The 26,905-nt window shown below is 39.0% G+C and overlaps 2 protein-coding genes across 2 annotated transcripts; both read right to left on the bottom strand.

Annotated features, from left to right (window-relative positions):
• Nucleotides 1-18,889: 18,889 nt before the first annotated feature.
• On the bottom strand, nucleotides 18,890-19,792 carry LOC106444714 (late embryogenesis abundant protein 1). Its single transcript, XM_013886164.3, has 3 exons — nucleotides 19,587-19,792; nucleotides 19,274-19,474; nucleotides 18,890-19,102 (listed from the first exon to the last, which is right to left on the bottom strand). Exons 1-3 carry the CDS (start codon nucleotides 19,632-19,634, stop codon nucleotides 19,022-19,024), a joined length of 330 nt encoding a protein of 109 aa, XP_013741618.1. The 5' UTR covers nucleotides 19,635-19,792; the 3' UTR covers nucleotides 18,890-19,021.
• A 4,151-nt stretch (nucleotides 19,793-23,943) lies between these two features.
• LOC106444713 (aspartic proteinase Asp1-like) lies at nucleotides 23,944-26,336 on the bottom strand. Its single transcript, XM_022690524.1, has 5 exons — nucleotides 26,229-26,336; nucleotides 24,468-24,668; nucleotides 24,308-24,380; nucleotides 24,149-24,252; nucleotides 23,944-24,075 (listed from the first exon to the last, which is right to left on the bottom strand). Exons 1-5 carry the CDS (start codon nucleotides 26,334-26,336, stop codon nucleotides 23,944-23,946), a joined length of 618 nt encoding a protein of 205 aa, XP_022546245.1.
• Nucleotides 26,337-26,905: the final 569 nt, after the last annotated feature.

The following is a 26,905-nucleotide window of genomic DNA, read 5'->3' as shown; positions in this document are numbered from 1 at the left end:
TTATGTCTTCTATCTATGTAGGGATAAGTGTTTTCTTCCGCGACTTATGCAGCAGAGTAGTGACTGAAGAGGGTATTAATAATTTGAAGACAAACGCACCAGTCAGCATGTGCAACTTCGAGAAGATATTTCCTCCATCATTCTTTGATGTAATGGAACATCTTGTTATTTATCTCGCAAGAGAATTGGAACTTGGTGGTCCTGTGCAGTACAGATAGATGTATATTTTTGAGCGTTATATGCATCATCTAAAGAAGATGGTCAAAAATCAAAGCAGGGTGGAAGGATCTATAGTGGCACAGGTGATCAATGAAGAAACTGCAATCTTTGCTGAAAATTATTTTCTACCAGAAGTGCATACAAAACACCGAAGACCTGCTCGGCATGATGACAGAGGGGAGAGAGCAACATATCATGTTACTGTCCCAAGCATGTTCAAGGAAATAGGACGACTTAGTGGAAAACTCACAAAGCGCAGACTTACGGACACTGAGCACGCTCATTTGCAAACATATTTGCTCACCAACTGTGAAGATGTTCTACAATTTATTTCATATTGATAATATTTTTGTATATAGTGTATATATGGCGGAGTTGCGTATGACTCACAGGCATGCAATAGAAGATGAGCTTCAACAACTTAGAGATAACAGATTTGCTGCGTGGCTTCGTAGTTATGTGAGTCATATATCATATTATCCTATGCAAATGAGTAGTTTAAATTTAATATAAACTAATTAACTTTTCACTCATATATATTTTTAATTTATAGGTGAATGATGGTTTGGCCAGAGCTTTTGTGTTCGATGATTGGATACGCGAATTTGTGCAGGGACCAAACTATGTGGTCAAATCATATCCAAAATTTTGTACGCGAGGATATGCATTCACAAGGAAAGGTCATTCTAAGACAACATATGATGCTGGTGTTTCATCTTCTTCCGGTGACGATGTCTACTACGGCAACATAAAAGAAATATTGGAAATCCAATTTCCTGGAATGGTTGGATTGTGTTGTGTAGTATTCTATTGTGATTGGTATGACACCACTCCAGATAGAGGAGTGAAGATTGATGCGTTTGGTGTTACATCAGTTCATTCGCGGCGGAAACTTCAATATTATGATCTCTTCATTCTTGGTTCGCAAGCTGATCAGGTATGTCAATCTATTCATAATTTTTTACCAATATAATTAATTAATGTTATATATTTTACTAATATTTGTATAATTGATATGTATAGGTGTGCTACATCAGTTACCCTCGGATGACGTACAAAGACGATCCATGGGTCACTGTAACGCATATCAACCCAAAAGGACGAGTGGATGGAACTGCTGATGATGATGAACCATTGCAACCAGAGTCTACCAGCAACGCCCAGGCAGTTGAAGATTTAGCAAATGTTGAACTCGTTGAGGATTTGACTGAGGTTGGACTTGATGTTATTGTACATTCGGAAGCTGAGGTTGGGGAGTTTGATGAAGATTCTGATTAGTTTTTTTTTATTATTGGTCCGTCGGAAATCCCTTGCAAAATACCAACGACATAGCAACGACAAAGAGTTTCATTAAAGTTTGGAAATGTCCTCGGTAATTCGTCGGAATATACCGACGACATTCCGACGAACAAGACAAGTTCGTCGGACTGTCGTCGGTATATTCCGACGAATTACCGAGGACATGTGTTTCTAAAAAATTTCAGACATAAAAATCTATAAATTTATATGCCAAAACTATGAAAATAACACATAATAAGTGTTTAGTATAGTATTAGATCGCAACCGTTCAAATATAACAACTCATTAAAATATTTATGTATGCATATCATTGTTTTCATAACATCTCATCTTAACACTCATATACTTATACAATCATATTCAGCTAATCTTACACTACAAAAAATGTTGTTGAGTAAAATCGTGTTATAAAAACATTTTTATTGTTAAATCTTTATGCAAATACTATATATATTATCAAAGATTTGGATTTTGCATTTAGAAACTTGTAACCAACCCTTAAACACTAAGTCGTCGGAATTCCGTCGAAAATGGTCGTCAGTATTTCGTTATAAGTTTCCAGTAATAAACTATGAATAATAAAAGGTTTAATTGTTTTTTTTAAACGTTTATAAGACCTTTTGTAAATATATAAATGAAAACATTAAAAATAGAAATGATTTGAAAAGATTTTTGATGTATTAATTTTTATTTTAGGTCAGAGGATGTACCCCGCCCCGCAGCCCGTCTTCGACGTAGCTCGGTGAGCAGTTCCCGTGCATCGGGATCATCTCACGAACAAAACTCGGTTCCCGCATATATTCCTGTTCCAGCTCCCGCTGCCCCTCCCGCTGCTGCTCAACAGGATCCGGGGGTCATGCCAGTTGATCTATTGGTTCAACAACCAGGTCGAGAGCATCTTCCGGTTCTCCATCCCAACCCACAACGAGGACATACCACTTGGTTAGTGTATTTTTTTTATTTGTAGCATTATGTTTTTTTTTCCATTAATTAACTTGTTAACTAACTTGTATTTTTTTTAAAGGTTCACCAAGTCAAGAAATGGCATTAGCAGGAGCATCAACCAGATGATGTACTCCATGCTTCGTTTTGGATATCCAAAGTGGAGTGTGATCCCTTCCGAAGAACGAGAGTTGTGGTTTAGTCAGTTTGCGGTAAACTCTTCATTTTTTTAAAGTATTTACATTTTTCTAATATATTTACTTATTAAATTATGTTTGTTTTGTAGCAAGAGTTCAACTGGCACTCCGATCTCACGGAAACAGTCCGTAAGAAATTCAACGAAAAGGCCATGGACTCTTATACGAAGCAGATAAACGCGTGGAAGACAGTTTGGCAGAAGAACAAGAGGCCACGGTTCATCAACGGGACAGTGTGGGAGCAGTTGATAGTTCATTGGGAGAAAGAAGAAACTGCAGAGACGTCTTCTAGGAACTCCAAGAACCGGAAGAGCGATCGTGACGGGAAAGGTATGTATGTGCACAACCTCGGCGCTTGCTCTATGTCTACTAAGGAGGATAAACTTGTAAGTTTTTTTATTATTTATCTTTATATTTTTTAAATAAATATTTTATATATTCCTTGGCTAATAATGGCGGGTTTTTAGATCGAAGAAAATGACGGTAATCCCGTTGATCGTCTCCAACTCATTAAGGTGGCTCACTGTTGTAGTACCCACGACTGAGGTTCCCATCGTCCGCAAAGGTCCTACCACAAGGTCCGGCTCAAGGGTTATAAGAGCTGGATTTGCCAAAGCTGTCCAGGAGTTGCTTGCACAGGAACAAACTGGATTCAAGCAACTATTGATCCAGGAGTTGGCCGACTTAAAGCTTGAAGACACCAGCGAGCCATTAGAGGTTCCAGACTCCTTCCATTCAAGCCAATTCTCCTCCATCGACCAGAATGAAGCCGGCCTGATCATTTCCACCTTCATCCTCAATCCATCCAACCAACTTGCTTCCGGTTCAGAGATGTAGCCGTCCATCAGAAGGAGTAGTATGTGTTGTACTCTTTTTCCTTATCGGGTTTTGTCCCACTGGGTTTTTCCGAAAGGTTTTAATGAGGCAACATACAAGCATACTATGAGTTCTGATCCGGACATCTCAAGCCGCTACCGGTCTATTGCTTTTCTTTAATTTATTTCGGTTAAGACTATGGCCATTTGTCTAGGCCTTTTTATCTTTTAGAGTCCATTAAGGAACAGCTATTTAAACTCTTGTAGTAGCCAAATTTTCGGCTAAGTCTTTTTATGAAATCGTTTTGCTTAAGCAAAGAAACCCTAAGTCTTTCAGTTGTGAGAAACTATTGAGAGCAGCCGTCTGACATATCAAAGAGCCGATCCATTGTTCTTTGTGGAGTCCTTCGATCCATCCCATCCCTTGTCCGATCTTGAGAGAGACACACGTCCAGCAAGAGCCGGAACCATATCTATCCTTCAAACCATCCGTTGATCTTGTTGAGAGAGACACACGTCCAGCAACAGATTCCATCCGCTATTCTTCTCTATCTCTCTATCCTTGTTCTTAGATTTCATTCATCTTTCCTTCAAAACCCATAAAAATCATATCTTGTTCATTTATCATTTGTCCATTAGCCTCTCTGTTTCTGTTCTTGTCTCTATCGAAAACTCACCAAACACTCATATTTGATTCAGGTACAATCGCCAACAAGAGACGACCCGGCCGGTACCATCCATCCGAGCCAAAGACTGAACCGCGGAACGACCATCCGTCCGTCCGTCCGCCTATCCGTCCCGTGCCTACAACATTTTGGTATCAGAGCTGAAGTTTCCTGCGAAACTCAGTTCTTTCTGAACCCTAGCCGTCACAATTCCAAAAAAAAAAAAAAAATTTACTTTCCTTATTTTTTAAATTTTCGGATTGTTCCCCAAGTTTTTGATTTTTGTATTTTTTAAAAAAAAAAAATTAAAAGAAGTTTTACTTTCTTTCCAAGTTTTCGAAAATCCAAAAAAAAAAATATTCCCTCTTTCCTTTTTTTAACTTGATTCGATTTTTACCATAAATTCTTGCATTTACTCTTAGCCTTGGTCGATACTCAAAGTATCCGACCCAAGCAACTATTTAACCCCCCCTTGCCTTTTAATCTTTCTTTGAGTTTCTTTGCAGAGAACCATGGGAGATGTAGGTCAAGACCAAGCGGCCATAAACGCTCAGCTCTTAGCTGACAATGAAGAAGTGAGGGCGAGCCTTAGGACTATCACCGCCGAGCTTGCTCAGATACGGCAGGGAGGCAGGCCCAACGGACCTCGACCACCAGGAAGGCATCAGCCGGACCCGCATGACACTGACTCGGACGCGGACAGTACCGATGATACGCGCAGTCAGGACGAGGAGAGGCCGAACCGGGGAGGTAGGAGGAACGCGCGAGGACCCCGGGCCCAAGTAGGAGGAGGCCGCGACCATAGGGGAGGTCGAGACCGAGAGGAGGAAGAGCCTTGGTTGGGAGGCAAGGCGCTTAAGCTTCATCCCCCAACGTTTGCCGGCAAGGTTGATCCGGATGCCTACATCGTGTGGGAGAAGCGCATGGAGTACATCTTCGACTATTATCAATATAGTGAGGCCAAGAAGGTTGCCCTAGCAGCAGCCCAGCTGACGGACAATGCTCTTTCGTGGTGGGATCGAGGCGTTGCTAAGTCCGGGCCAGTGTGGAGAGCGCGTAATTGGACCGAGATGCGGACCAAGCTTCGCGCGAGGTACATTCCATCTTACTACCAGCGTGATGTGCTAAAACGTTTTCGTAAACTTACGCAGGGAACTAAGACTGTGGAGGAGTACTTTGAGGAGTTCGAGGCACTTATGAATAAGCTTGAGACCGACGAGCCCGAGGAGACAATGATGTCCCAATTCCTGGAAGGGCTGCAAGACCGCATTGCCCGCAAGGTGGAGAGACAACACTATGAAGACTTCAACGATCTATTGCACTTTGCTACGCAAGCCGAGCAGCACATCAAGCGCAAGACGGCCAGTACCAGCCGCAGCAAACCTGCTTGGACTCAACCGGGTTCAAAACAAGGCGACAAGGGCAAGACGATTGAGATTGAGAGCCGATTCAAGACCAACCAGGCTGAATCGTCTAATGCATCTAAGCCGGAGCAGGGTAAGATTCAAGCCCAAAATTTGCGTACTCGTGACATCATTTGTTATAAGTGTCAGGGCAAAGGCCACTACGCTCGGGATTGTCCAAACAAACGAGTGATGGTCCTAAAGGGGGATGGCGAGTATGAATCCCAAGATGAGGCAGAGGCCGCGGCCGCGATCTCTGATGAAGAAGTAACCGACTACCCGGAGACAGGCGAGCTGCTAGTGACCCGGAGAGCTCTTAGCACCCTCTTTGACCCAGAGACCATCCAGCGGGAGAACATCTTCCACACCAGATGTAGTGTTGATCACAAGGTATGTAGTTTGATCATAGATGGCGGATCTTGTACTAACGTGGCTAGCAAGTATCTTGTTGATAAGCTAGGGTTGGTCAAAACTGCCCATCCTCGACCATACCGTCTCAAATGGCTCAATGATGAGACTGAGCTCAAGATTGCCGAACAAGTTGTTGTGTCCTTCAGTATTGGCAAGTACCAAGACCAGGTCAAGTGTGATGTTGTGCCCATGCAAGCCGGCCATATACTTCTCGGAAGGCCGTGGCAGTTTGACAAGGAGACACTTCACCATGGCCGCACCAACATCTACAGTTTCGTCCACAACAACAAGAAGCACAGCCTAGCACCTCTCAGCCCTCAAGAAGTTCATGATATGCAGAAAGCAATGACGCAGTCCGGCCAGGTAAGTAACACTAACCTTTACATGACTTCCGGACAAGTGCTTAAATCATTACAACGTGAGACACAGGTGCTACTAATGATCTTTAAGGAAGGTTGTTTTGCAGGTTTAGAAGCTCCTGAAGTACCGGACGTAGTACAAGACCTCATGGGACGTTACAAGGATGTCTTCCCTGACGAGATCCCTGCCGGTTTACCCCCTATCCGTGGCATAGAACATCAGATCGATCTTGTACCCGGCGCGCCACTACCAAACCGAGCCGCTTACCGTGTCAATCCTGAGGAAGCTAAGGAGCTGGAACGGCAGGTCCAAGATCTCATGGACAAAGGCTACATCCGCGAGAGCCTTAGCCCCTGTGCAGTCCCGGTCCTACTAGTGCCTAAGAAAGATGGGACATGGCGCATGTGTGTGGACTGCCGAGCCATCAACAACATAACCATCAAATATCGGTACCCTATACCTAGATTAGATGATATGTTGGATGAACTGAGTGGGTCTGTTGTGTTTTCTAAGATTGATCTCAGGAGTGGATACCATCAAGTCCGCATGAAGGAAGGAGATGAGTGGAAAACCGCCTTCAAGACCAAGCAAGGTCTATACGAGTGGCTGGTGATGCCGTTTGGCCTTACCAACGCCCCTAGCACCTTCATGAGACTCATGAATGAGGTCCTCCGACCTTACATTGGTAAATTCGTGGTTGTATACTTTGATGATATCTTGATTTACAGCAGGTCTTTAACTGAACACATGGGACACCTAGAACAGGTTTTGAAAGCCTTAAGGCAAGAAGGCCTTTATGCTAACCTTAAGAAATGTGTATTCTGCACTGATCAGTTGGTATTTTTAGGCTTTGTTGTGAGTTCACAGGGACTGAAGGTTGATGAGGAGAAGATCAAGGCCATACAAGACTGGCCGACCCCGACCACGATCGGACATATCCGCAGCTTCCATGGACTAGCCAGTTTCTACCGACGATTTGTGAAGGACTTCAGTACCATTGCCGCCCCAATGACCTCCGTGATCAAGAAGAATGTAACCTTTGCTTGGGGTCCTGCCCAAGAGGAGTCTTTCAACAGGCTTAAACATAGTTTGACACATGCACCGGTCCTAACTCTTCCTGATTTTGATAAACCTTTTGAGATTGAGTGTGATGCTTCAGGGACAGGAATAGGAGCCGTACTGACCCAAGGAGGCCGGCCAGTGGCTTTCTTTAGTGAGAAATTGAGTGGAGCCGCCCTCAATTACCCCACCTATGATAAAGAGCTATATGCTCTAGTAAGGTCACTTGAAACTTGGCAACATTATCTTCTGTCTAAAGAGTTTATTATTCATACAGATCACGAGACTCTTAAACACTTGAGGGGCCAGACCACACTCAAGAAGAGGCATGCTAGGTGTCTGGAGTTCGTGGAGACTTTTCCTTATGTGATCAAGTACAAGAAGGGAAAGGACAACGTAGTGGCCGACGCTCTATCCCGACGCCACACGCTCATTACCACCATGGAGGCCAAGATCATGGGTTTTGAACAACTTAAAATGTCTTATGAAACTGACCCTGATTTTTCTGAGCTTTACAGTAACACGGCTAAGGGAGCCATGGGTCCATTCTATCAGCAGGACGGGTTCCTCTTCAAGGAGAAGCGCCTGTGCATTCCTCATGGTTCCATGCGAGACTTACTGACACGAGAAGCTCATGGGGGCGGGTTGATGGGGCATTTCGGCCGAGACAAAACCCTGAGCGTCCTCTCCGACCACTTCTATTGGCCCAGGATGAGGCGTTACGTCGAGAGCCTATGTGCTAAGTGCACTGTCTGTCTCAAAACCAAATCCAGGTCGCATCCTTATGGTTTACACATGCCTTTACCTATTCCTATTGCACCATGGGTTGATCTATCTATGGACTTTGTGCTGGGCTTGCCCAAGATAGAACACAAGGATTCTATTTTTGTTGTAGTGGACAGGTTCTCCAAGATGGCACATTTCATTCCGTGTTCCAAGACCAATGATGCCAGCCAAACCGCTGATCTCTTCTTCAAGGAAGTGGTGCGCTTACATGGAGTGCCACGTACCATTGTGTCCGACCGAGACACAAAATTCCTCAGCCACTTCTGGAGAACATTGTGGAAGAAGCTTGGAACCAAGCTCCTCTTCTCGACCACTTGCCACCCACAGACTGATGGTCAGACCGAGGTAGTAAACCGTACACTCTCTCAGTTGTTGAGGGCTACGGTGGGTAAGAACCTTAGAAATTGGTTGAGTTGTTTGCCTTTCATTGAGTTTGCTTATAACCATGCAAGGCACTCTATTACTAACCTCTCCCCTTTTGAGATCGTGTATGGCTTTAGACCAGAGACGCCCATGGACCTATCTGCACTGCCCCCAGCCATGCAAGTTAGCCAGAGTGGTGATAAAAAGGCTGAGTTTGTGAAGAACATGCACCGACAAGTCAAGGAGACTTTGGAGAAGAAGGCTGAACGGAACCGGATTAAGCTCAACAAGGGACGCACAGAAGTTATCTTCCAACCAGGCGACTGGGTGTGGCTCCACATGAGGCCAGAACGGTTTCCGGAAGAGAGGAAGAGCAAATTATCCCCACGAGGGGACGGACCTTTCCGAGTGCTCGACCGGATCAATGACAATGCCTACCGGCTAGAGCTGCCAGGTGAGTTCCAAGTATCCCGAACGTTCAATGTGTCTGATTTGTCTCCTTATATTGCAGATGACGGAGATGTTCTGAGGACAGAACCTGTTCAAGAGGGAGGGGATGTTGTAGTACCCACGACTGAGGTTCCCATCATCCGCAAAGGTCCTACCACAAGGTCCGGCTCAAGGGTTATAAGAGCTGGATTTGCCAAAGCTGTCCAGGAGTTGCTTGCACAGGAACAAACCGGATTCAAGCAACTATTGATCCAGGAGTTGGCCGACTTAAAGCTTGAAGACACCAGCGAGCCATTAGAGGTTCCAGACTCCTTCCATTCAAGCCAATTCTCCTCCATCGACCAGAATGAAGCCGGCCTGATCATTTCCACCTTCATCCTCAATCCATCCAACCAACTTGCTTCCGGTTCAGAGATGTAGCCGTCCATCAGAAGGAGTAGTATGTGTTGTACTCTTTTTCCTTATCGGGTTTTGTCCCACTGGGTTTTTCCGAAAGGTTTTAATGAGGCAACATACAAGCATACTATGAGTTCTGATCCGGACATCTCAAGCCGCGACCGGTCTATTGCTTTTCTTTAATTTATTTCGGTTAAGACTATGGCCATTTGTCTAGGCCTTTTTATCTCTTAGAGTCCATTAAGGAACAGCTATTTAAACTCTTGTAGTAGCCAAATTTTTGGCTAAGTCTTTTTATTAAATCGTTTTGCTTAAGCAAAGAAACCCTAAGTCTTTCAGTTGTGAGAAACTATTGAGAGCAGCCGTCTGACATATCAAAGAGCCGATCCATTGTTCTTTGTGGAGTCCTTCGATCCATCCCATCCCTTGTCCGATCTTGAGAGAGACACACGTCCAGCAAGAGCCGGAACCATATCTATCCTTCAAACCATCCGTTGATCTTGTTGAGAGAGACACACGTCCAGCAACAGATTCCATCCGCTATTCTTCTCTATCTCTCTATCCTTGTTCTTAGATTTCATTCATCTTTCCTTCAAAACCCATAAAAATCATATCTTGTTCATTTATCATTTGTCCATTAGCCTCTCTGTTTCTGTTCTTGTCTCTATCGAAAACTCACCAAAAACTCATATTTGATTCAGGTACAATCGCCAACAAGAGACGACCCGGCCGGTACCATCCATCCGAGCCAAAGACTGAACCGCGGAACGACCATCCGTCCGTCCGTCCGCCTATCCGTCCCGTGCCTACAACACTCACACTAACAAGAAGACGGGTCAAATTCAGGACCTCGTGATCAAAGATGTCGTTGATTTGGTGGAAGCTGAAATAGCATCTCAATCTCAGCCTCTCTCTGATGACGGCGATTCTACGGGAGCATCAACCAACTTGTCCCTATTGCAAATAAATGAGATGGTTGAAAAGGTAATTTTTTTTATTAATATATTTTTTTATAATGTCGATTACTAATTTGTCCATATTACTAACTTTAAATATTTTTGTAGGCGGTTCCTAAAAGGAAAGGAGGCCGTTTAGTTGGGTTGGCCCGCCGTGCTTCTTCGTATCCGGCATCTTCTTCGCAAGCTCCGTATGCCGATCCCATGATTCTCGAGGAGCTACATGACAAAGATGAACGGATTGGAGCATTGGAGGAGCAGAACACCACTATCCTTTCTGAGAATGCCACTATCCGTTCGGAGAATGCCACTATCCTTGCTGAGCTGGCATCCCAGAAGAAGTTCAACGCCAAGATAATGCAGAAGCTAGATCGTTTGATGTCTTCGAGTTCTTAGTTTTTTTCTGCTTTTTAAAACTTTCTGAATGTTTTTTTTTATTTCGTTTTGCATGAATTTTAAACTTTCTGAATGTTTTTTTCTATTTCGGTTTGTATGAATTTAAATTCTATAATATTATTAGTTTTAAATTTCAGATTTTATTTATTTCTTTATTAATTTTTAATATAAAATATATATATATATAAATGCAAAATTAATTCTTATTAAAATTGATATATTCTGACGAATTGAAGGCGTCGGACTATACCGACGAACCATGTCCTCGGAAAATACCGACGGACACTGGTTCGTCAGAACATACCGACGAATCAATGTTCGTCGGAAAATACCGACGGACTATGTGATAGACCGCGGTCCACGGATCAGTACATGGAGCCGAACCAGCCTGGAGTCCCGCATACGTCCGGCAAGGAGCTTTGGCTGGAACCATGGCCAGATGACCTATCTGACCATACTGGAGCTTGTCTTTCCCGTCCAACTTCACATTTGAAGACATATAGTCGAGCTAGAATCCAGTTTGGACGAGCTGGAAGAGGTGACACTTACTTGGGCGAGCTAAATGAGCTGAGTGGGCTAAGTGACACTACTATAGAGCTGGATGAGCTGAGTGAGCTAAATGACACTAGCTTGGAGCTGAATGAGCTAAGTAACACTGAAGATGGAGCTGGTTCAGCTGCTGGGCAAAATGGGCCTTTTCAGCCCAAAGAAAAGTTCATAAAAAGTTCATTATGGGATTGTTTCTTTTCAAATTCGACCAGCTCTTTCCTCAGTCCATTTCAAGCACATTCTCATCAAGAATACCAAGAGGGAGTCAGCAAGAAAGTCTTGGTCGTGCATGGGAAAAAGAATTCAACAAAAATCATTAATTTCGGTTTTTAGTCAAAGTCTTCATTTCTAGTTTCTATGTCTTGTTTTTAGCACATTCTTCTTTGGATTTCTACAACTTGTAATCCTATAAATAAGGCCTTAGAGCCACGAAATAACACAGATTATTTTCCCTTTTTATGAGTTTCTCTCATTGTTCTTTGTTTAGAACACTTCTTAGTTTCTTGGTGAGGTTATCTCCAAGTTTCGAGCCTTCTTTTGTCGGACCGGTGCGCCACATCCGGCAACGATCGAAGTCTGGTAGTATCTTTGGGCTATTCCGCAACCCTTAGTGTCACCCCACGATCCATCAGTTCTCAATCCTCTCGGATCTGAGTTCATATCAACCTTACCGAAAGAGTGATCCTTATTTTGGTTCTATCAAGTGGTATCAGAGCCACTCTTCCGGTAACTCTATTATCATTCCATCTTCTCATCTCTCTATCTTCTTCAAACACTTCTTCTTCTACCTTTCTTAAATCCGAGCCCCTCATTACCATCCATATATATATAAAAAAAAAGATTTACGATTTGATTCAAAAAAAAAAAAAAGTTCAAAGTTTGTTTTGTGGATTGGTGGTGGAAGAGAAAGCCTGCTGGCTGAGGAGGAATCCAGCCTTTGAAGTGGTTAAAACGGATTTCAAAAATCAAAAAAAAAAAAATCTCTTATCTTTCTATCTTGAGAAAAATCCCTTGTTTGCTTGGATTTGCCCATTGAGATTCTTTGATTTGTTTTTTTAGAACATTGAGTAGAAACTTGTGTGTGATCACCTAAATCTGAGAGAAACACTTAAGTGGGTGAGATTAAAACACTTGAGAGTGTGAGGTTTTATTTCCTAACTTTTGTGTTGAGATTTTCAGGTTATGATGTTTGGTCTTCAAAGGAAAAGTAGCAAGGAGAAATCCCCACAACAAACTATCTCTCAATCTTCATTTAAATATTCTTTAAATAATTTTGATGAGTTTGTTAGTGTGCAGGATAGGCCAAACAGGAGGTGCAATGAACCTTTCAAGTCGTCTCAAGGTGAAGCTGATCCAAAGAGGCGATTCGATCAGTTTGATGTCCAAGAGATATGTGACAATTTTGAGAAGGGAATGATGAAAGCCCTCAAAGACATCAGCAAGAGCCATAAGAAGAGTACATTCACACGTGCACCTGTGGTTGAGCCATCCTTATTCATCAGCAAGAAATCCAAAGGTAAATCTGAAACCCATGTTGAGGAGTTGAAAGATTTTTCAGATTCTTTACCTACCTTTGATGAATATGATGACGAACCAATTGAAAGTTTGATGTCTTGTGAAGAAAGTTGTGATCTTCTTTATCTTGAATCTGAGTTTATAAATGATAATGAACAGGCTAATGTATAACTAACTGTTTTGCAACCGGAGCATCCGAGTAGTTTTATTTTGTCTCAACAGGTTTTTGAGGAAGAGCCACTGGATATTCCACATCAGTGCCCATGTCTTGACACTTGGATATCTTTGGATGAAGTCCCAGAACCTATCTTTAATGTGGAGGACGAACCTGATCCAGTCTTTGATGAACAAGCAACAAGCATCATATCCACCTTTATGGAGAGCCATCTTTGCTTTGATTCCGGCACAACTACTGCTCCTTCATCTCCTGCCCCTTTGCTTCCTGATCTTCAAGAGCACTGTGAGAAATCTGAATTAGTTATTTCTCTGCCTGACATGTTTGATAAGATCAGTTCTCTTGATGTGATTTGTTTTGGTCTAGATAAGATAAAATAAAATTGTTTTTCAAAATCTGTTTTTGGAAACATGATTAATTCTTTTAAAATCTTTGAACCTGATAAATTTCTTGATCAGCAACGTTTTCAAACTGACCTTGGCATCAGTTCTGAAATTATTTTGAGCTTTTATCAGTCCCTGGAACAAAGCAAAGTTTTTGATCATTTTGAAAAGTATCTTGAGCTTGATTTGAAACAAACTGATTTTTGTGCTACAAAATCTTTTGATTCGTTTGTTTTCAAAGAAAATAGCTTTGATCTGAACTCGTCTAGGCATAGACTGATCACTTATGAGTTGTTTGCATCTTCTCTGGACTTGGACGATTTCTTAATTAAAAAGATGCTGGAACATAATTCACTTGAAACTGAAACTGGTTTTTGTGAACTTGATTTTTGTGATTCTGTTTTGCAGCCTGATCTCTTGAGTTTTAAAAATGATAAAACTTGGAATTTTCTGAGATCATCTTGTGAGAATTTTGTTGATTTGAGTGTTGATGATATATTGGTTTACAACACATTCTTTGAAAAATGTCTTGAGTCTTTGATAGTTGTTTCTCAATCTGAACTTAAACTTGTGTGTTCAGATGTTGATAATGATATGCACGTTTTGGAAATGATTAAAGTTGTTGCATATCTTGATAAGATTCTTGTCTGTAATTTCTATTTTGATTTGCATCTTGACAGGCTGAAAAGTGTACTACTTGTTCTTGGAAATCTATACTATTAAAGCAGAATATATCTTATGAATCTACCCCTGAAATTTCTTATTAATTACAAAACATTCCATTTCCTGTTTAAATTATTTTCAGTGTTATTCGATTGACAAAAAAAAAAAACCTATTTTCTACTTACATTTACGTTTTGTTAGGCCCATTCAATCGGGAATAATCCTATTTCGTACCTAGATAGATAATACAAAATCTAGGTCAACATATAGACTCGGTCCGATACCCTATATCATTTCTATTTCTATCTATGTTAAACCAAAAAATAACTTATACTATACATAACGTAAACTACAAAATATAACTCTGAACTTGCATTTCACCTAAATCCTAACAGATGCACAAACTATCAATTATATAAACATGCATGTGTAATGATTTAAACTTAGGCTTATACAAATAATAATATAACAAAAGTTTATAGATTCATATTATTATACAAATAATATAGATAATACAAATAATAATATAGTGAACGGCTACAAAAAATAAATTAACTACACTGCATATACTAACTTGGACAGAAGTATATATATTTGATTGAGACAGATTTCGATTGATATATTATATTCCTATTCTACCGTAACTTAAATCCAAAAGTAGTTACGATTGGCTTCAAGAGATATTCAGAAATTAATGAATACAATATCTTTCCAATTTATATAATTTGAGACTAAATCAATTTGGAAGCCCATAAAATTCATAAAATTATTAATTTCAGTTCTAAAGTCTGACTTATTATAAATTACAGCAACAAATTTTCTTTAACAACTCGAAAATTTTGTATACAGGAAATTTAAAATTGTGTTATAAAATAAAAAGTAAAAAAATATCACAATATTTTAATAAATGTAATATCTATACCTTAACATTCTTTTCATTACCCAAAAAATAATCAAAATAAAACATTGAGAATATAACATTATAAGGGAAACACATAATATAGTAAAACAATTTCAAACTAATCTACAGACAAAAATTAATCAATTAAGAAAGTTGTAAATTTTCTATTAAAAATATTAAATTTATGAAAAATATTACATTTAACAAATATTTATCAATTTATCCATCGTTTTTAAGTCCATTTCGTCTATGTTTACTAACCTATACGCTAAGACTACATTCAAACCCTAATTCTATTCAAACCTTATTAACACCATCAAAAACCCGTTGTCCAAAAAACACAAACCAAATATATGGATATTCATTATAATTCTTGTGTCTTATATGGAATTCGTCTTTCAATAGTATATGGTTAGCATATTTCGAAATCATTGGTTCTCAATGTTATTGACCTTTTAAACAGCCAATAATGAACACGTTTTAATATTGATATTTATCAAAGTTGGTATATAAATATAAATATAAAACATAATAAATAGAAACTCACAAATTTTCGGATTCAAAACAAATAAATTCCAAGAATATTTTCTATAACATCCATTTTCGTAATTGCTACATACAATAAATTCAAAATATAATATATAGAAACAAGATTTTCCGATTTAACTAAATTAACTTGATGACTACGCATAGAATATACTATGTTTGACATGGTAACTGAATTTATATTAGTAATAAATGGAAACTCATATATTTTCGGATTCAACAAATTAATTCCAAGAATATTCTCTATAACATCCATTTTCGTAACTGAATTTATATTAGTTACTATATATTCTGTTTGACATGGTAACTGAATTTATATTAGTTACCATATATTCTGTAAATCATGGTAACTGTATTTAGTTATTAGTTTTATATAATAAAGAGAGGATTCCTTAACTTTCTCCTCAAACCGAAGACCCTTGCTTTAAATTAGATCGATATTATAAATAGGCAGCACTAAATTTATTAATTGACTATAAGCAAATATAAAATCTATTAAAATATAGATTAGAAAAATACTTATTAATTTAAATGAAATTTTAAAAAGAAACGATCCCGCGCTTTGAAAGCGCGGGTCAAAATCTAGTGATATCTTAATTTTTGATTTGAACAAGTATCTCTCTTGCACATTTGATCCTGGTCTTTTAGTGTTTGTTTTGAGTATCCAGGAAAGACAGGTTCAGCATCTGAATGAAGGCATTGGCCGTGCCCAACAACCTCAGATTTGGAGAAGCTTTGTTGTTCAAACCGGCTACCTTGGTGCCAGCGACAGAGGTTCAGTCCAAGAAGGATATCTCAACATTCCGAAAGTCTTTTGTCTTGAATTCAATTTTACTCGAAAGCCAACTCATCAAGGATTCACTGAGGCTTGGAATCGCATGAAAATATTCACGGATGAAAAAGTTATGAATTTTCCAAACCAGAGGTTCTTCAGTCCGTCTATCCGCGAGTACCAGATTTCTAAAGGATATTCATACCCCCATAAAGAAGCGGCCTGAGCCAAAACCGATCATAGGGTTCCAGATGGATCTCCCAGCTTCTCAGAAAGACCGAAATCAGAAGGAATGGCCATGGGATCTTGAAGTTATGATCCATCCACCAAAACCGGCCAGACCAAAGACAGCACTGCCTTCTTCATTCAGCCAACAAACCAGAGAAAACCCAACAAAAGAGGCAGTAAAGTGTTCACCACATGAAAAACAATTGGAGCTGATCATCCTCCATGACTCAAATGTGTTTCCTCAGTCAACTTCCTGTCCAAAACAAAAACACTGTAAGGATCATGAGTTGATTGCATCTACTCTTCATGAAAATGTTTTGAAACCGAGAATTTCAAAGAGAAAACATATTCTTACTTGGTTGAAAAACGTTTTGCTCAAACCTTTTCATAAATTGATTTCATTGAGCTGTGCTTTGAAAGAGATTTGGTGTAGGAAAAAGCATGAACTAAAATTTCTTTGGCCAAAGAATTCTTTTGATTTCGTTCATGATGATAATTTTTCAAATTTGGCATTGTCTCTTTCTTTCCATAACAGTTTCTCACATTGGCCTGATTTTGAGATTGATAAATCATTTTTTGGCAACCAGCTTACTTGCTTAATGCTTGCCCACGTCCTTGATGATTATCCTAAGTGCTTGGATCCTGTTTTTGGTGTCTTAAGGATAGAGAAACCCTTTGATTATTCCTTTACCAGATTTGATGTGGTTTCTCTAGTTGCTTTGAATAAACAGAATAAGCATGATCAGTTTCTAAGGAGAGCAAGCACCAATGGGCGCCAAAGTACTTGGAATTTCTTGATGAAAGTGACTTCAAAACTCCAAGGAAGTTTCTGTCCATATTTTTCATTCCCTGATTTTTCCATGAATTTTAATTCCTTTGTATCTGATTCTTCTCTTTTTGATATAGGTACTTTGGATTTAAGGACAAATCCTTTTGAAGAAGGAGGGAATGATAGACCGCGGTCCACGGATCAGTACATGGAGCCGAACCAGCCTGGAGTCCCGCAACCATGGCCAGATGACCGATCTGACCATACTGGAGCTTGTCTTTCCCGTCCAACTTCACATTTGAAGACATATGGTCGAGCTAGAATCCAGTTTGGACGAGCTGGACGAGGTGACACTTACTTGGACGAGCTAGATGAGCTGAGTGAGCTAAGTGACACTACTATGGAGCTGGATGAGCTGAGTAAGCTAAATGACACTAGCTTGGATTTCTACAACTTGTAATCCTATAAATAAGGCCTTAGAGCCACGAAATAACACAGATTGTTTTTCCCTTTTTATGAGTTTCTCTCATTGTTCTTTGTTTAGAACACTTCTTAGTTTCTTAGTGAGGTTATCTCCAAGTTTTGATCCTTCTTTTGTTGGACCGGTGCGTCACATCCGGCAACGATCGAAGTCTGGTAGTATCTTTGGGCTATTCTGCAACCCTTAGTGTCACCCCTCGATCCATCAGTTCTCAATCCTCTCGGATCTGAGTTCATATCAACCTTACCGAAAGAGTGATCCTTATTTTGGTTCTATCACTATGGTTCGTCGGTATTTTCCGAGGACTTGGTTCGTCGGTATAGTCCGACGCCTTCAATTCGCCGGTATTTGCCGAGGACTTCGTTCGTCGGTATTTTCTGAGGATCGTTCTCCGTCGGTATATAGTTTTCCCGATGAACTCTGGTCTCGTGTGTCCGCATCGGAATATCATCGGAAGTTCGTCAGAATGACGTTTCTCGGTATTCGTCAGAAAGTCGTCGGAAGGTCTGACGAAATTCCGACGAATCCTTTTTTTCCGACGAAATGATACCGACGAACGGGTTTCAAGATGAACCCCCTTGTTTTCTTGTAGTGCTCTTCTTTCCCTTGCAGGTGAACTTGGTGAGTATTTGGGTATCTGGACAGTTTGGTGTCTTGGGGATCGCATATTTTATTTCAGTTTTACATTCGAAGTAATTTTTATAATTAAATTTAAAGATGTATTCCTTTTGGATTAATCAACGCCTCAAGGAATCATGTTCAACGTATTGATAAGCACATCCGCATTAGGCTGCTAACAATCAAGGACAGTCTACACACCAAAGGTTTGCAAGCATGGGTACCATATAAAGTTTTTCTTTTTCTATTATTTGTGAAGGATACCATATAAAGTTTTTCTTTTTTAATTTATTTACACAAAGATGCATCTTATGTAAAAAAGTGACATTTTTCTTTTGAGTTTAACTTAACATTTAATTAAAAAAAAAAATCAAAAGACGTTCATCCTAAGCTTTCTTTCTAACTTCTCTTCTGTCCTTCTTCCTTATTCCTTCCTTTATTTCTCTTCGATCTCCATTGGGTTAAGCTTATCAAAAGCGTTGTAATTTAATGGTAAGAGTGTTGTTAATTTGTTTCATTCCTTTAAAATGAAAATTATAGTGTGTATGTTACACCACATTATTACATCTCAGTTTTTATGATCACAAAATCTTTCAAAAACAGAATAATTATTACAAACATAATTTAGAGAAAATAGAAATTGCTAAACATCAGAAATAACATTTAAATATGTAAATAAATATAATAGTTGAAACGTAAAATATTCATTTCTTCTCATTCATGCCAAGACTGTTCTTAACACCATCTAAAGCACCTTGAGCCATGTTCTTCACAGATTCTCCTGTCTGCTCTCCAAAATCATATTGAAATACCAATATTTTTACCAAGTTATATTTTATTATTAATAACTATATTAAGGTATATTGGAAGACCTACATAATATATGCTGTAAATTTAACCTCAAATGGGTATATTCAATAAAGAACTTAACGGAAGAAAACGTAACGAAAATATACCTGGCCGAGAAAACCAGTGGTTTGTTCTTGGCCATGTTGGGCGGATTCTCTGGTGGAATGAGATTTATCAGCAGACTTGTTTTGTGCCGAATGTGTAACATCAATTGCCTTGTCATGTGCTGATTGTGCCACCTCTGCAGTCTTATCACGTGCTGATTGTGCAGTCTGCTTGGCAGACTCAGTCCACTGCTCGGCCTTCTCCTGCCGTATCCATTAGAACGTTATATACAAAAACATAATTAGGATTTGGTAAAATACGTATTCGATATAGTTTAAAATTGATTAATAAAAAATTTGAGGTCGCAGATCATACGCGAGCTTGGCCCTTGGTTTGGCCAGCATTGAATGCTTGTTGTGACATGGTTAATTATCCAAAGAAGCAAAATTTATAAAGAAGATTCAAGTGTATGAGAGAGTTCGTTCTATGAGCCTTGATTGATTGAATTGGTTTCATAAGGGGTATATTTATAGCACTTTTGTTTGGATTTCTTTGAATTTTTAGTAAGTGGTGGACAAAACTTTTGTGTGTTTGTGGATTTATTTATGTTGATCTTGAGAGAATTGTGGTTAGCCATTTGTGTTGTTCTGTAACATCATCTTGACTTTTTCTTTCCTTTTACTTTTTCAGAAAAAAAAAATCAAAGTTCTTGGTCTCCCACCCTCTTCCCCAAATAGAAATATAATGTAGAAAAATCAAATTATTTTTAAGAGTACCGAAATGAATAGGGATCCGTTATCCAATCTAAATTTTCTTCCTTTTGGAATTTCAATTTTTTGGGCATGGCGAACTGTGGTCCAAATTTTGATATCCAAGACTAACCCGTGTATAATTTATGGGTTGTATGGGTTATAGAAACTCCGACCATAAGAATAAAGAAATTGAGTGAAATACACTAAGCTAGATACTAGTTTCAAAAATACAGTTAAACAAAAACTCTCTAACATTTCGATTTTAGGATTTAGTAATTATGGTTTAGGGTTTAGTATGAAAAAGGTGGAATCTAAGTTTATAAACTTTTTACATAATTCTGAACTATTTATAAATAGGGTCTTTTTGCGAATATAACTCAAAACTTGAATTCAAACCCAAAACAAACTCATGTTTTTTTTTGGAACTTTGACTTACCTAATTCACCCCCAAAGTTCAGATTTTCACGAAAATGTTATCACTTTTTTTCTTTTCAAAAATGCATATTTTACTCTGTCACACTCATCTTCCTCAAGTATTCACAATAATGTCATTGCCATCAATATACCAACCACCATGAACAATCAATTGGAAGCTTTTAATGTCCCTAAAAATCGATTTACACTCTTTCTAATTCAATTCTTATGAACTAAAAACAACATCTCTTTACTTTCTCTCCATATTCATCAAAAAAAACCCAAAAATTTGATTCGTTCATAGAGCCATTGAAGGTTAGGCTTCTCGGTGGGTTACTTTCGTTTGAGTTATGTGTGGTTGAAAAAGACTTATGTTTGTTAAGGAAGTTATCTCACTAATTTAAGGTATGAAATCGAGATTTTATCCAGATCTGTTCGCCTAGAAGACTTCCGGGTAAGTCTTATGGCTGTAGACGACTTACCTAGAAGTCTTATGGTCAATGCAGAGGTTAGTTTTGCAATTGACTTTTAAATGTGTTTTTTGAGACGACTTTTACTCAAGTCGTCCATTTTTGTTTGTTTAAAAAAAATTTCGAGGAACCCAGAGACGACTTCCATGTAAGTCGTCTCAGATAAACATGTTAGTTTTGCATTTGACCTGAATGTGTCATAAATTTGACTTTTACTGGACGACTTAGAAAACCAAAAAAATCAATATTTTATTATAAATAGACGACGTCCAAGTAAGTCGTTTCAAATTATTTTTGCAATTAGAAAATAAAACTTATATATTTAATTTATTCTAGACGATTTACTTGAAAGTCGTCCGGTCAACGACTTACACGAAAGACGTCCAAGATTTTATTCTGAGATTCTGGTCAAACCTTGCTTATCTTGGACGACTTCAGTATAAGTCGTCGACCGGACGACTTTGAAGTAAGTCGTCTAGAATAAATGTTTTATTTTTCAATTGCAAATCTAACCTGAAACGATTTACATGGAAGTCGTCTAGTTATAATAAAATAATGATTTTTTTGGTTTTCAACTGGACGACTAATGGGTAAATCGTCCACAATAAGTCGTCCATGAAAAGTCAATTTCTGACATAATCTGATCAAATGCAAAACTAACATGTTTATCCTAGACGACTTACATGGAAGTCGTCTCTGGTTTTTTCCAGATTTTTTTAAAAACATAAGTATGCCAATATTTACAAAGAAAGACTTCCAAAGAAGTCAGTCTTCCATAGAGACGACTTCTCTGTCCTTTGTAAAATTTTAATTGCAAAATTGACTTAAATGGACGACTTCTACGGAAGTCTACGAGAAGACTTCTATGGATGTCGTCTGCGTCAGTGTTTAATAAACTTGCAATTTTTCAAAAACTACAAAGACTTTTTAACATTTTCTTGTTAATTCATGTTTATTAATCAATATTTGGGCTACTGAATGAAAGTTATAACTTAATTAATGAGGTTACCAACATTCATGTTGATTAAAGTTTCTAGCTAATGTGCTTTTAACTCATACATGTTCTATGTTTGCTAATGTGTTTTATTTTGAATTTTTGCAGATGGATCGTCAGTTACATGCAGTGTATGGAGAATGATTGTTGAAAGATGGCTGTAGAAATTTTGTGGTTGATAAGTTCAAAGGAGCGAGACTGTTCTTTTTGAGTAAAAATTTGACACATGCTGAACTTGTTGCAATGGCTCAAGAAGATTATAACCTGGATATGAACACCGAGTATGTGGAGTTAGCCTACTCATTACCAGAAGCAATGATGCAACAGATGGCTCCAGACACCCTCCTATTCATGTTACAAGTGATAGACAAGTTCAGAACTTGCCTGAGATAACTAAAACGCATGAAGTACGTCTTTGTGTATCAAGTCTTAGCAAGATGAGAATGGTTTCAGAGGAAAGGGATGAAGATGATGATGATATGGCTGAGGATGATGAAGGGGATGAAGATGATGATGATATGGCTGAGAATGATGAAGGGGATGAAGATGATGATGTTATGGCTGAAGATCAAAATCATGATGGGGAGGAAGATAGTGCGGTGGAGGATGCTGATATCCCTGATGTTGCTGAAGCGGTTGATGATGCTGAGGATTACAGTGAGTATGGAAAGGTTAAAGATGAGGATGAGGAAGAAGATGACGATATAGGTTTTGAAGATTTCAAAGGGACATATGGTAGTGAAGGAGGAAGATCGAATGCTAGCAAGATCTATGTCAACCAGAGTTTTGCTAGTAGGGATGCACTGGTTTTAGAGATGCGGTTGACAGCGGTGAGGCGTAAGTTCTCCTTCAGAATATACAAGTCAACGGAAACTCTCCTTGTGGCAACATGTCGTGTTAATGGTTGTGGATGGAAGATCAGAGCGAGTGTGAAACATGGGACAAACACATTTTGGGTAACCAAGTATGTGAAAACGCATACATGTTTTGTGGTAGACAGAATCGCTCAGCGGAAACACTGTACTCCGAAGTATATTGGTAGACTTTTCATAGATCGTGTTCGAAACATTGATGGGTTGAATCTGCAGCATATCAAAGATGCAATGAAGAACATGTTTGTCATGACACTTGATTACACCACTTCTTACAGAGCATTGTTATATGCGAAAGAATTGGTGAGAGGATCAGCGGAAGATGGGTATGAGCGAATGCCTTCATATTTGGAGCAAATCAAAGCAGCAAATTCGGGTTCAGTCACTGATATAGAATTTGATTCTATGAATATATTTAAGTATCTATTTCTCTTATTTGGAGCTTCTATCTGACGTTTTCAGTATCAGAGAAAGGTCATTGTGGTGGATGGGACTCACCTAAGTGGGAAGTATGAAAGTTGTTATGTTTGTTGCAGCCGCGCAAAATGGTAATTTTCAGATATTTGCATTGGCTTTTAGGATTGTAGATTGTGAAAATGATGAATCTTGGAAATAGTTTTTCACAAAATTGGCGAGTTGTGTATCTGATGTTTTTAGTCTCACAACTCAACATAGTCGGGGGTTTAAATACTTGCATGATATTCAATCGAAGATAACAGATACGATGTATATCATACAAATTGATGGATGGGAGATTCTTTTGTGAATGGTGACAAAAAGGACTATGTTATTGATTTGGAACATCAAAAGTGTGATTGTGGTCTCTATGCAGTCGAGAAAATACCTTACTCTCATGCTATAGCAGCTGGAACATATGCTGGTTTACATATCTCCATGCCACACTTGTATGCCCGGTTTACTCAAAGGATACTTTTTTTATCACCTCAACAAACTTACAATACGAAAGGATACCTTATTCTTCTACTCAGCATGATGCTAAAGCTAAAGATAGGTACGAATCATTTTTATTTTCCTTTATTTTATTATATATTCACACAGGTAAAAAAATATTTCAAATTTTATGGAACCCTAATGCGTTTTTGCACTCTCAAGATTTGCGTTTCTTTTTATATTAAATCTGATGGTGAGTTACACAAGAAATGTCCTTTGTTGGTTCTATGAAACAGAATAACCAAAACCAAATCTTTTATTTCACCACCACTAAAAACCTCAAAGCTCTCCATCTTTCTTCTTCTTAGAAGAATCAGTTCCCGAGAAAACCATCTTATCAAACCAAAGCCTCTTGGAATTGGATAGGAGGCCTCCTCCTTCGACAAATCTCCTCCATGGTCTTGATTCACACTGTTTACAGGAAAAAGGGATAAACTTGATGAAGTTGGAGAAACAGCAGCGGCAACAAGAAAGAAAAGTGAACCAAAAGGGTATAGAACTTGGGAAGCACGTCACAGTCTGAAGGAATCCATCCAATCCTCTGCTTCTCATTGTCGTAGATCACTATTATCCCTTGGAATAATATGTCTATCAGACATTGTTGATGAACATAAACAAACTTTGGTTTATCTTGTCTACTTACCTCCAATGATGTTGTAGTCATCGAGCCCGATCTCAGCTCCATTTAAAATCCCCAAACATACGCTTCCTTCTTCCTGGAAAAAGAATAACACAAACTCTTAGTCTCATCAGGGCCATAGACATTTTTTATATGTAATATACACGTCATATGTGAGACTCACAGTGGTAATGAGATATGACTCAGGTGGAACCTGAAACAGCTGACCTTTCTTTTGATCACTCCCAAATCTTAAAGTAATGGTCTTGAAGTATTTTTTCACATCATATAATGATTCCAAAGGCTTTTTGTCTTTCCAACAGACAGGTAAGCTTTTATCTTCTTTTGTGTCCATCAAAGCCGTACCCTTCAAATCTTTACGTATCTACAAGATGTGGTTAAACACCAAAAAGGTGAATCGTTTGGTATGTTTCGGCATTGAAGTAAGTGTATTGTTGGAGGTGGATTTACCTCCTCTTTCAAGGCTCATTAAGACAATGAATTAGACCCACTTTATTAGGAAATCCTAGACATCTTTCTTTTATAAATAAGAAGGTACCTCCTCATTAGAAGAAGAGGGACTATCTTTTCCATTTAGACGTAGAATACTTCTTAGAAAGGGTTTATGAATTCTTAGATTACTTTACACTAGAAACCATTCTTGTAATACAATCTTTGATCAATAAATTTTTTTTGATGTTCATTTCTCATTTAATTCTTTCAAGATTTCTCCTAAACCTCAACAATCTAATCATTATCCTTAGATTTTTTATTGTATTATTCCAACAAACATCACCAGCATAAACACCGTTTTTGAATCAAACAGTTGGCACTAGAAGGAGGGAGATAAGGAGAACTATCTTCAAAGCATACGAACTTGGGAGAATCCAGATCTCTCTCGCGGTTACTCGTTATTTGGCGCAGATCGTTCTCTCGCAGTCGCTCAGATCGATCTCTCGCAGTCGCTCAGATCGATCTCTCGCGGTCGCTCGACTCGCTCTCTCGCGGTTACTCGGCACGGATCGCTCTCCCGCGGTTACTCAGCATGGATCGCTCTCTCGCGGTTACTCGTCTCAGATAGCTCTCACAGTTATTCGGCGCAGATCGTTCTCTCGCAGTCGCTCGGATCTATCTCTCGCGGTCACTCGACTCTCAGTTACTCGGCACGGATCGCTCTCTCGCAATTACTCGGCTTGGATTGATCTCTTGCAATTACTCGGCTTGGATCGCTCTCTCGCAGTCACTCGGATTGCTCGCAAGTCTCGAGCATGACGTGATACCGCGAAGACACGTCCACCCTTGGCGATTTGATTGTGATGGTTTGTTCATGGCGATATGTTCATGATGATGTCTATGGCAACTTGCTCTGGTGGTTCATAACACTGTCCTCACAGATCGTTCGCGCAACTATCCCGGAGTAAGAAGTCTGATTGGAATTAGAAGTATGTCGATGACAGCTCGCCCAAGAACGGTCCGTCTATGACACTTCATTTATGGAAACCTAACCATGACGGCCCGTTCTGACAATCGTCTGCGACATGAGTATGTGCCTAGCTCATTATCTCATAAACCCTATTCGTAAAATTCGCCGAGATCGATTTTGTCTCTCTCTTTACGAACTTGGGGGAACTTACTGTTGGAGGTGGATTTACCTCCTCTTTCAAGGCCCATTAAGACAATGAATTAGGCCCACTTTGTTAGGAAATAAGGAGATACCTCTTTGTTAGAAGAGTGACTCTCTTTTCCATTTAGACAAAGAACACTTAATACAAAGAGTTTGTGGATTATTAGATTACTTTACACTAGAAACCATTTTTGTAATACAATCTTTGATCAATAAACTTTTTTTGATGTTCATTTCTCATTTGATTCTTTCAAAATTTCTCCTAAACCTCAAGAATCTAATCATTTTTCTTAGATTATTTATTGTATGATTCCAACAAACATCACCAGCATAAGTAACGTTTTTGCTTCCACTTTCGAAAATGAAGTTAAGGCCTTTGACACTTGTGATCTTGTCGTTATAGAGAAGAAGCTCTGCGGGTCCAGTCATGTAGTGTTTACTAAATAAACACAAAACAGTGAGTTTCAAGCTTTGAGAACTGTAAAGAAGACAAAGAAGATGATGCTCACCTAGTTGACTTAAGAGCCAAAGAAGAAGAAGAAGAAGAAGAAGAAGAAGAAGAAGAAGAAGAAGAAGAAGAAGTGAGTGTATCTCTCACTCCGTCGCTTGTAAAGTTCAATGCGCAAGTGTTTGTACCCAATATGCTCGGCCCATCATTAAAAGGCCGAGTGTTTGTACCCAATATGCTCGGCCCATCATTCTTCTTTACTAGGCAATTTTATTTCTTTTTGGTCCTCTATATCTTGATAGCACTGGGCATTCGGGTATTCGGTTCGATTTCGGGTAGGAACCATTCGGTTCCGGGTATATCGGATAAATCATTCTTATATTCAATAGGTACTTAGGAGATTTCGGTTTGGTTTCGGTTCGGTTTTGGTTCGGTTTCTGTTAGGTTTCGGTTCGGTTTCGGTCGGTTTCGGTTCTGTTTCGGGTACCCATTTAATAAATGAATCAAATATAAATATACAAAATATATGAGTTAATATGTTAATCTAAGT

Source organism: Brassica napus, chromosome A8 (assembly GCF_020379485.1).
Source record: "Brassica napus cultivar Da-Ae chromosome A8, Da-Ae, whole genome shotgun sequence".
NCBI lineage: Eukaryota > Viridiplantae > Streptophyta > Magnoliopsida > Brassicales > Brassicaceae > Brassica > Brassica napus.
Note: the sequence above shows the minus strand (reverse complement) of the source record. Positions and strands in the feature narration are given on the sequence as shown.